The following is a 12,030-nucleotide window of genomic DNA, read 5'->3' as shown; positions in this document are numbered from 1 at the left end:
CAGTGTTGAATAAGTGTGAATGGAGAAGAGGAGGAAGAGAAGATGCTCTATTGTGTATGAGATTTTAGTCCCACATTGGGAGTTTCTTGTCATCTTTGTTGGTTTATATAATATTCACATACATTGAGGATGTTAATAAATGCATGGGGAGAGTCTCTCTCTCACGCGTGGGTGAGCAGGGGGGGGGGGGTGCAAATCCAAGGCCCGGATTGTACTGAACCAAGTTGACTCGTGCGCGACCTACGAACAACCAACATTTTGCCACATATATCTTTTTGCCGTTTGTGTAACGGATGCATTAAAGAAAGATTAATGCAGAATCAAACGGCCAAGTGAAAAGCTGGCGTTGAGTAATGATCATTAATTGATCATTACTGTCGTCCTTTGGTCTTGAGCTCCTATATAAGAAGGCTGAGACCACAGACAAAAGGTTACGCAGATAACACAGCAAAGAAGGCAGGAGCTCTCCTCCTCATTCCCCTCCTTTGTCGTGCAACTCTTGCTCGCTAGAGTGCCCGTGATAGCATTCGGGTGCCACTCAGTTCGCCTTGACCACCAGTGCTTGGTGGAGTTCACGGTCGATCGTTGTATCCTGGGAAACAGACGACCCGAGTAAACCTCGAAGCACAGCCGGAGGTGGGCGAATCTGTTTCAAGGAAACTGTTACTCGCAGGCCTCGATCAGCTTGCCCGATCGAAATTTTCGCCCGACCTTACTGTCTGACCTGGTCTCCCTTTCTGCAAACCTGGTCTACCTTTTCTGCAGACCTGCTCAAACAGACCTGGTCATTCTGATCTGCAGACCTGGTCTTCCTTTTCTGCAGACCTGGTCATTCTGATCTGCAGACCTGGTCTTCCTTTTCTGCAGACCTACTCAAACAGACCTGGTCATTCTACTCTGCAGACCTGGTCTCCCTTTTCTGTAGACCTGCTCAAACAGACCTGGTCATTCTGCTTTGCATACCTGGTCATCCTTTTCTGTAGACCTGCTCAAACATACCTGGTCATTTTGCTCTGCAGACTTGGTCTTCCTTTCTGCAGACCTGCTGCTCTGGTCTACCGCTCTGCAGATCTGTTTGCTGCTCCGGTCTGCAGATCTGTTCTACTGTTCTGGTCTGCCGCTCTTCCTTTTCTATAGACCTGCTCAAACAAACCTGGTCATTCTGCTTTGCAGACCTGGTCTTCCTTTTCTGTAGACTTACTCAAATAGACCTGGTCATTCTGCTCTGCAGACCTGGTCTTCCTTTCTGCAGACCTGCTGCTTTGGTTTACCGCTCTGCAGACCTGCTCTGCCACTCTGGTCTTCCGCACTGCAGCGCTGGTCTGCTGCTCTGCCCTACCGCTCTGCATACCTGCCCTGTCGCTCTGGTCTGCTACTCTGTAGACCTGTCTTGGTCTTCCGCTTTGGTCTGCCGCTTTGCAGACCTGCTCTTCCACTCTGCAGACTTAGTCTTCCGCTCTGGTATACCGCCCTACAGACTTGCTCTACCGCTTTGCAGACCTGCCCTGTCGCTCAGCTCTGCTGCGTTACGGAAACTAGTCCCTGCTGGCAGCCTGAGATTATTTGCTCAGGTCATTTCGACTGTAAATTGAATTTAAATTCTGTATACATTTTAAATTTAACTAAGTATCCATAAATCTCCGATATTAGATTATTTATGTCTAACAAACAGAAACTAGACAAGCAACATACATATAAGTCATAGGCTCTGTTGGATACAACTTGCTTTTGTGAAAATCTAGAAGAGAATGAACTAGCTGATTCCTCTCAACGAGTTCCTTTTAATGAGGGCAGTAGCTGTAGATAAGTAGAAAACAACTCAAGGACAGTAAATTAACCAAATCGTAAAAATTCACGAAGGGAAAGGAGATCAGCCACGCCGAAACGAAGAGTAAGTTCGACAAAACCTAAAGAAATTCAAACCCACGTCCAAATCGGAACCCTAATAATCCCCAATCTCGGAATCAAACAAAATCTCCTAACGGTAATAGTGTTGATTGGGACGATCGTCGATGGTAGGCTGGAACGATGAATAAAACACGGGGACAGATGATATTAGGGACAGGACACTGTCCCACCCTTAAGAGAAAAAAATATTGATTGATCTTCTGTCCCCAATTTTATCTGTCTCTGTGTCCCACTCATCGTCCCAGCCCATCACCGGCAGCCTCGGTCGTCGCCCCAATCAACGCTATAACTTTTGGGGGAAGGTGAACCCAAGGGGGTCGCCATCGGCACGATCAACACGAAATTCAGTCGGATCTGAGCAGGGGCTCAGATTGACGGAAAGGAAAGTATGCTCAGATCCAGTCGGATTTCGGTGCCGATCGTGCCGATGACGATTCCCTTGGGTTCATCTTTCCGAAAGGTTATAGTGTTGATTGGGACGACCACCAATGGTGGGCAAGGACGATGAGTGAAATATGGAAACAGATAATATTAGGGACATCAGATTTGAACTAAAAAAAACAAAAAAAAAACAAAAGACTCAGAATTAAACAGAATAAATTGTTAAAGATAAGGCGAGAGTGTCGATGGCTGGATTGCAATCAACGTCTGAATTTTTCTTTTTCCTTTTATTTATTTATTATTATTATTATTATTATTATTATTTTAACTTTCTTCAATCGATTCACGATTCACGATTCACGATTCACGATTCACGACGGCTGATATTACAGTATTATTGTGACTTCGACCGCACGGAACAAAAACAAAAACAAAAAATAGAAACTTTTAATTCAATTCAAATTATAATAACGAAGGGCTTGGACATCGGAATCGAGCGGACGATGATCAATTTGATGTGGGCTTCGACTTGGATCGCTGGAGTGACTGATGCTCTTGGGAATGTTCTTTAGCAGTAAAATGTTAGAGAGGTAAATCCTAAAATCGTCACCTCGATAGTCCATTGCCCGAAGTGATAGAGATAAATCATGGTATCTTCACCTAACCACCCAATAATAATTAATAACCGCGCATTTAAAGAAAAATTGAGATAACCAATGGGATATTTTATACTCATTGGACATTGACACTAGACCTATTAATAACAATAACAACAGTGGATACAAGAAGAATCGAAACAATCGATGGGAGATTTCACATTCACTGAAACTTGACCTAGATCTATTAAAAACAGTGTGGACTATCTAAGTAATTTTTTTATGATAAAAGATGAATATGCTCGTTTTTTGGAATAATGACTAGCACATAAGAAAGATATTTACCTCAGTTTTACTGAAAGATCTAGATAACGTTCTTGTGACAAAAAGACGAAATCACTCGCCTCCAATGCTCCCGTCACACAGACCTCGGGCCATCACGAGGGAGATAAATCACGGTAACCGAGAAGGTAAGTGGTGGTGTGGTGAGTTGCACATGGTTCGAAAATTTACACCTCGACAATCCTACGATTTGACCCCGTGCCTTCCTGTGGTAAGCATGTCACCATTTATCATCTCATATGACCCGTGAGGTCGATCTAGATAATATTCTTGATCTCATTGAAGGAGATCCTTTTGGGACGATATAATGATTAAAATCTAAGGTGTTATTACATGAGATCATGAGTTGAAATTTAACGCGTCTAAACATGCCTCCCTCGTGCCTTGACAATTACACCAATGGCTAATAGGTATTTATAACTTATCTTTTTCATATTAGCGAATTATCTCTTATCAGGTTGATCTCATTGAGGGAGACAGCGAAGCACGTGATGACTCCTTGGTTTTGGTTTCCCTGATTGGAGGCTGCGAAGAACGTGCTAAGGCCTTGGTTTCTATCGTATTTGTTTTTTTAAAAAATAATTTAAATGTTCAAGTTTCATCACATTTAATTTTATCTATTAAATAAATTTAAAATACAATTTATATATATTTAAAAGTTAATCTGTAAAATACTTATTTTATTTAAAATTTAAATTCTAATTTATCGAGTGGTTGAGCAAAATTCCTCCTCTTTCCCTCTCCTGTTCCCCTCCTATTTAATTTGATTCCATTAGTTATTGACGTCTTCAACAAGTGATTGTCTTCCTACTACTACTACTACTACTACTAATAATAATAATAATAATTTTACAGTGCAGCATTATCCCAATGCATCACAACATAGAGTTATAGGGGGCGGATAGACTCCTCAACAGAGCAGATCATTCTCAAGAAAATTTTAAGTGTTTTAGACAATCATTTCCGTGGATTTCAACCAAATAACCTCATTCGCGCGGTTAATAACAAAATGAATGGCTGCTATAAAAAAAAATCCTGAGGTTTCATTTTACAACCTGAATCAAGAAGCAGGTGTTTTTTAAAGGAGTTTACAACATGCATGAAACAGTGAAAGAACCTTGACCATTGATCCCAAGAAATGGACTGAAGGCATACCAAAATCATAAATATGCCTTCTGCTTCAGCAGTCAACCTAAAAGTGACGCTTTTGATGAGCCATCTCGTAGTGAACCATCGGGGCAAATTGATGCATCACAACGTAAAAATGATGCCACCGATTTCGTGTTTGAAGGTTCAAATGTATTATAAGATGCCGGTTGAAATGCTGGAAGTTGCATGGATCTTTATAGAATGCTCTGGCACAAATGTCAAACCTGCCATATTGGAAAACCACCCAGAAAATTTTAATAGCAATATTCAAAATGGATGCCTTTTAGTTAAAAAGCCAACAGCAACTGAAGACGATTTCTTTTATATATCTACAAAATTGTTGCCGGAGTCAAACTAGCAACGGACATGAGGGCCTGGACTAGCCTGATTTGACTCGAGCAAGGCATGCACGTCGGGTTAGGCACAAATTTGGCTCAGACTAAGCTAGGCAGTGTGTCAACATGGCTAGCATATCAGGCAAGTCTAGCACAGCACGATTCTAAGCCAAGGTAAGCATACAGGCTCAACCTAGTCCAAATTTAGTTTCTTGTGCCTGACATGTTGATAAGGTCTGCTCGGTCTGATGTATTTTTACATTTAAATACCCAAAACGTACCTCTTTTCTAAACAAAGAAAAAAGGATATTTTAGTCATTTAATTATTAAATTAAATTTAGAAGGAAAAAAACTAAACTTCTCCTAAAATTACAAGGATAATTAACTATTTTATTATAATTAGGTATTTGTTTAATAATTAATTAGATTGCAACAGTTTGTTGTTGTATTTATATTTATTACAATCTCCGGGAAACTCACGATCACTAAATCCACTACTTTTAAGATGGAAGTTGATGAATCACCTTTGTTATACTAATACCACAAGGGTCTTCCAATTGAATCATGAAATTGTAAACCAGTTAACCTTTCAAGTATTTATCCTATATCCAGGTTTTAAGAACAGAATTACAGAAACATTAGCAATATGTATTTGTTGAATCAAAATCTTTGCCTGCCTTTCGCCATTTTTCCATAAGATGTTAAGGAAATATCAGCAAAATGTATCTATTCCTTAACTTGCAAATTTACCCAAAATATTTTCCCAGAACTTTTACACATGCATCAAAATGATGGAAGTTATTAGTGAATTGAATGTTAACATGCATTAAGAAGAGCCATACCTTTCTCCTTAACAGCTATCTGCAAAGTGTCAAGTGATATTATCCCGTCAGTTAAGGGGAGAAGCTCAAGTTTGACTGTAGCACTTGATAGTGCAGGAATACATCTGGCATATACAACAAAAAGATTAGTTTATTTTAAGATTTGAATGCAAGTGTGTTTGTTCAAGATTTTACCCAAGTGGAACAGCACTCTGTAACCATAGATGAGTAAAGCCTGAGTTGTTTGAAATGACATCAGATATTATAGATGTTCGCTCCGGAGAATCTGCTACCTTTCCACCTTCAAATGTATTTGTTTGTTGTGTGCTTGAATTATACACTGAACTCAAACTCTGAAGCCCACTTCCACTTTTATCCCCACCCAATTTTCTAGCATAATCATGAATAGCAGCATATGACTCCTTTAGGGTTTTTGGTGTAGAAGTTAATGATATAACTGAAGGAGAAATAGCTGATTCTGGAGCAAGAACAGTAAAAGTAAGATCTTTATGTGTTAAATTCGAAGCTTTCAGTGTTAACACCTGAAAAAAGTGACAGTTGAATTGTTATATCACTTGAGAGTATTGCTAAAATAAAGGTCTAAATCATCCAAAAAGTGTTTTTACTACCTTAACAGGAAGTTGAGGTGCCCCAAAACTTTGGGTACCAGTTCTCTTATTAGTCTCTGATGCCACTGAAATCATAAGATCTCTTGAAATTCGTGGCTGCCAATTTGTTACCTGCTTGAAGAACAACTTTGACTCTGTAGCCAAAAAGATAAAATTGAAGTCAGAAAATTAACCAAAAAATTTTAACAAAGCAAATATGTCATCAAGGGTCCCGTAGTACCAGTAAAATTACAACGGCAAGATACCAAAATGGCAAACTGATTTGCAGTAGAAGAAACCAACATCCCATCACTAGTACTTGATTTTTTTTTTGTTTTTGATCCAGCTGAACCTTTTCTTGAATATGGAATCATCTCCACGTCCTCCTTTTGATCTCTACATGGTATAGTTGCCAATTTGAGAATAAATGAATGTTGCTCACCTCTCCTGTACGAGGGATCAATTCAAATTAAGATGTTTCTTGAGGCATCATCATTATAACAAAATTGATTAATCTGATATTGACTAGAAATGAAAAAATGGAACATCCGTGTGCATTGTTGTAAATAAATTATGTAGTAGCTAAGCCAGAACATTGATTTTTTAAGAGACTTCCATTTTTTTGTCTCTTGTATTGAATAGATAATAACTTGTATGATTCCAAATCATCACCATCATCTAGTAATATTTGTCCCACATAATCGATTGTATAACCTTTAAATATTCATACCATTTCAACTTATTTCATCTTAATTTATCATCTATTTTAGAACTACACCATATTTTTCTCATTTCATCATCATATTGACTTATATAATTCTAAATAAGGATAGCTACTCTAGTTAACCAAAACTGACCAAAATAATAGCAAGGTCTAGGAGACAAGTTTCCAGCTGCATATCAACCATGTTGTCTAACAAACACAAGATGGTAAGCAAACAACAAAGTAGGATCAACCAAAGAAACCTGATCGAAAGGTTTGGTAAGTTGTGAGCATTTCCTGTCTCAATACTAGCAATAGGTACAGATATCAGTGAACCTCCTTTTGATGCCTCCTCAGAGACAATGCTTATTGCATCCAGGAAGATAATTAAATCTGGTATATGAGCTGGAGAAACATTCTGCAAATGGAAACATAACCATTAATACTGAATGAATAAAATACCAAGAGATAAAAATTACATGCAAATTAAAGAATGGACAAAAGAAACTATATAGTGAGAATGACACTAGTACCTTTATTTGAACACAAAGGAGATCCTCTGTGTTGCAATCTGCAGCAAATGAATGTATTTCAACTGGTTGAATAATTTCAAGTTTCCTTCGCCATCTCCAGCCAGGTAAATAAATGCCTTCCAAGCCACAATGTGCAGAAAAACGTTCTGGCTCCAGTGGAACACCTCGAAATGATAAAAGACCCACATTTCCTGAATCCTGACTCTTTATTAGCTTCTCAGTAGAAATGTGGCTAAAATCTTCAAGGTCAATAGAAGGATTTGGATTCGAAAGTGAGCCAACAGAAGGAGATCCAGAGACTTGGGGAAGTGAAGGCATAGAATAGCTTCTGAAATGACCTAGAGAAAAAATTTGTGACCCAGTGGCAGGATTTGTTGGCTTTTTTGATATACTTGAGCTTGAAGGAGATGATAGTAAATGAGGGGGCAGTGTGGAATCCAGCGGTAGCAGCCAATTAAGAAGTTCCCGACAAGGATCATTATGGCTTGCAACCAAGGAATTGCTATGATCCTCAATAGAAGTATCAGATCTATATTTTTCAAATTGAATAACCTCAAGGACAGGATCTTTTAAATTCTTAATTCCAACATTTACTTCTAAATAAACCTGCATTCATCAAGAATACACCACACTGCATGATAAATCAGTGTCTACTGGTATACTTGGCAATTAATCGTGAAAAAAGGATATTAAGGAAAAAGTAGAAGCAAACTGTAAGAATCTTTGATAGTTGAACATCAACAAAAAGAAAACTTTTAATAAAGAAAGTAGAAGGGATTGTAGCCATCCTATATGCTGATAAAATACGGTAGCATTCAACATTATAGGTCACTGTATATCTAGCACAGAAAAAAATAGGCAAAAATCATAGGAGAACTCTTATTTTTCTGATTCATCTAGGGGCACCATTTTTGCTTGAATATTGAAAGATATATTCAAACTAAATATATTATTAATTATAGATCATTGCAAGAAGTCAAAAAGAAAGTCTGAATCAATCTGGATGTCAAACTATTAAAAAAAAATAAAAATATCAAGCATTTTGCATAAAAAGTTTGCAGAAATTCAGATCAATTTCAAGTAAATTTAAATTTTGTATAAAGTTGTTGGACATTGCAGAAATCAAAAATTAAATTTAATTCAAATTGGAGGCAAAATTTAAAAATGCACATTTTGAAATATTAACTCCAAATTGCAACAAGACTTATTTCTGAATTATAGTAGTGGCCAACAGCTGTTATACAACATTTGGTTTGACGTGGAGTAACTACAAACGATTTTTAAAAAACTGTGGAGTGGTCGACTTTTAAGATTTAATCTAAAGGGGTGCTCCATTTACAATGCAGCAAAATATAGGCGTCTCTATGATTTTTTCCCCCAATAGGTTAGACATCAACAATGCATTCACAACTTTACAACATAGTTTAGAGATCCTCACCATGCACTGGCAGCTATTTGAAAGATTCAAGGAGTAGCCAACAAATAATATGATACCAAGAGTATAAAGAAACGTCATTTAAAATTTTCAAAAGTCCATCCATTAAGGCAATATAAGATCCATTGAATTATATATAATTTTGTTGACCTTTATAGCATCCCAATCATCGGTGACTTAAAATGGTTCCCACTGTATACAAAGTTGTTAGATAACAAAGTTTGAATTTTTCTGAATGTAATACCAAAGCTATTTGATGCAATTCCATGTTAATATTCTTAGATATGTAGTCCTTTAGCATTACTTGTCAAGTTTTGGAACAGAATAAGCTAGTCCCTATCCAGTAATGCTAGGCAATGTCAGATAATTTTCATGTTTGATATCTCTATAGTCAAGACCAAAAAAGACAGTCCTTCTGGTCGAGCAGAAAAAAAGGACAATCTGGAAATTAAAGAATGGTAAACAAGATGAGTTATAGGCAAACGTTATCGAGAATAATGGAGCATTTCATGCTTGGATCTTATAACAAAGTTTATTGGATGTATTGTGAACTTACTACTATGTCGCCATTGGACAGAGAGTAGCATCGGGCAGTATCTCTAGCCACTCCTCCAGATGTGTTGCCATCAAACCTACCCTTATCAACAACCACACTGAAAAAATTTGACTTTGGAATGCTTTTTAATCCTCCATCAGGATAGCTTCTCCCCCCTACTAGCTCAGGAATCATCGAAGAAGAGGTATTCTTTCTAGACCATAGTTGTTCATCTGCCTCAGCAATTCTTACCAAGAAATTTGAATTTCTAAAACTTTCAAGTATATCCTCAGTTTGTTGTTTATGGAACTCCATGCGCAGATTCTCAGCTGCTGAGATATCATCTTTAGGACTAGAGACACCTGAACTATGACCATTATTTTCTGCATTTTGATCAGAAGTTTCTCCAGCAGTGTTACTTACCACCCCATTCAAACTGATTGAGCTAGATATTTTTTCATTAGTTTCAACAGGTTTCACTTTGTTTGGGTTGGATTTGCCATTTTTAGCCATTACAGCAGCAACTCTAAATGGAGTGATGATTTCTGGCTCCCTTTTATGTGCAGATAGGCAAACGAGTATATGAATATGTTCCCCTGCAAATTAAAGAGCAGTGTCAATCATAGGCAAGGTGCATCTTTATTATTAAAAGAAAACAAACTGCCTAGGAAGAATAAGCACCTGGAAAAACAAAAGAACGGTCTAAGGACCTCATCTGTTGTATATCTGCTGCCTCATGCCAGTTATCCAGAAGCTCTTCTGCAGGTATAAAAGTGATGAAAATTGATAAAACAATGTGATAGCTTTTGATCCAGACTCGATATAGCATGTCATGAACAGTTGTGTCGAAGAAAACCTCTATTGAACATAGAACAAAGAAAACATAGAAAATTTGAAAACTTTACTGTATGGAATTGTAATCCACCCATTATCTTTTGAGACATCAGTGTAGTCTCCAATAGGAACTTGATTTTTGAAAGTTGAACTTGCCATTGAGCTACCCATAAAACCAGATCCAATATTGTCTGAATTGATGTCATCCCCTACAGAATGACCTGGATATGGTTCTTCTGCTATAAGGCCCTCCAAAGTGGTGGTTCGCTTAATAGTAGGTTGCAAAACCTTGTTTTGTTCTGGCTCCACAACCTTGGATACCTCTGGAATAATTGGTTGGGCAGTTCGTATAAGAAAATTCATTGCTATATCCAAAGCACCTGGAAGGTAAGATTGGTAGATATGACAACGTAGTGACATTTATAATTTGTAACCAATTCTCTATGAGGATTCAGTCATTTCCAAAATAAAATATATATAATAGCTTAAACATTTGCATAATATATTTATTGGAGTGGTCCTGAATGAAAGTATAAATACATTTAAAAAATTCAAGAAACTATACAAAAAATGTCCTCACTGTGAAATTGAAATAGTGAATGTTGCACTCGAGAAAGTTATGCTCAGAATACAAACAAACAGAGAAACATTGGTAATAATAACATAAGTTCCTTGTCCAATTCTGATATTCCTTATGAAGAGACTATTTGACTTCAGAAGAAATTTAAACGTTCTACTAGGCCCTGAAATCTGTATTAGTCAATACAAAGATATGTGCCTTCTCATAAAGTAATCCATAAAATGAATGTTGGGTAGTTCTATCAGCAAGAATCCAAGAGATCTAGAATACTGCCTTTTTTAATCACCGCCCAATAATTGGATTATTTATCCTGATATTATGCACACAAAAAAAAAAAATAATAGTTTCACTAGTAGGTTAAAATAAACTCATGTTGAAATGGAAAAGATTAGAAGATTAAGTACAGTGATATCAAAAATAAAAAATGGTGTTTTACTTATCAAATGATTACATGTGATCAAAATGCTCACAAGCAAGAACTCTAATTCCGTTTGCCAGATTTCAGTCAATCAACAACATGGAAGACGTCGACTAACGCAACAAGAATCAACATCGAACCACCAGTTATAACTAATTAATTTAACCACAAAGATTATTCAGCGAGAATCTACTCAGCAAGCAGTTGAGCGAACCATATCAAACTTTTATCTATCTGAAACCATATAGTAACTGAGACTACTACAAAACGAAAAACAAGAACCGAGATCAAGAAAGGAACAAAAAAAATGTACAAATGAGTCAATTCCTGACTACCGCCTGAAATTCCTACAGATCCATCTAGAGTTCCCATCGAATTGGGAACGAAGATGAGGAATAGAATATGCAATTCGAACCTGGTGCTCTTGGCGAGCGAAGATCTGGGATGAGAACTCCGCGAAGGTGAGATCCGAGTGAGGGAGGAGAGGGCGGCAGGCGAGGGACGAGGGATCTGTTTTGGGTGCGTAGGTCCGGACGCGAAGACTAAGAAGGGCGATCGAAGACCAGAACGTACTAGCTTTTTTACATCATCCTTTTATCAAAGTTACAACTTGCTTTCCCTGTAGGGTCCACTTGCTCTCCACTCGTAGAGCAGGTTAATAAATTGGTAAATAGAGCGCCAACGCAAACTATTTTTCAGAGGTTTTAATTGGAAGCTAGTTCTACTTGATTAGGTTAGTAAGGTTACTAGTTCATTACTAAGTTCATTGAGCATTTGGGTGAAAAACGAGTCCGTTCAATGAGTTCAATATGCAAATCGAACTGTAGTCATTAAAAAAAATATATTTAAGTA

General features: G+C 37.5%; 1 protein-coding gene across 1 annotated transcript; it reads right to left on the bottom strand.

Annotated features, from left to right (window-relative positions):
- Positions 1–4,225: 4,225 nt before the first annotated feature.
- Positions 4,226–11,743, bottom strand: LOC121989006. The gene is made up of 11 exons (XM_042542779.1): positions 11,594–11,743; positions 10,252–10,560; positions 10,028–10,105; positions 9,368–9,942; positions 7,377–7,982; positions 7,107–7,261; positions 6,382–6,587; positions 6,162–6,295; positions 5,728–6,074; positions 5,554–5,657; positions 4,226–4,600 (listed from the first exon to the last, which is right to left on the bottom strand). Exons 2-11 carry the CDS (start codon positions 10,541–10,543, stop codon positions 4,530–4,532), a joined length of 2,568 nt encoding a protein of 855 aa, XP_042398713.1. The 5' UTR covers positions 10,544–10,560; positions 11,594–11,743; the 3' UTR covers positions 4,226–4,529.
- Positions 11,744–12,030: the final 287 nt, after the last annotated feature.

This window comes from Zingiber officinale, chromosome 6B, assembly GCF_018446385.1.
Source record: "Zingiber officinale cultivar Zhangliang chromosome 6B, Zo_v1.1, whole genome shotgun sequence".
Taxonomy (NCBI): Eukaryota; Viridiplantae; Streptophyta; class Magnoliopsida; order Zingiberales; family Zingiberaceae; genus Zingiber; species Zingiber officinale.
This window is presented reverse-complemented; position numbering and strand designations above follow the sequence as displayed.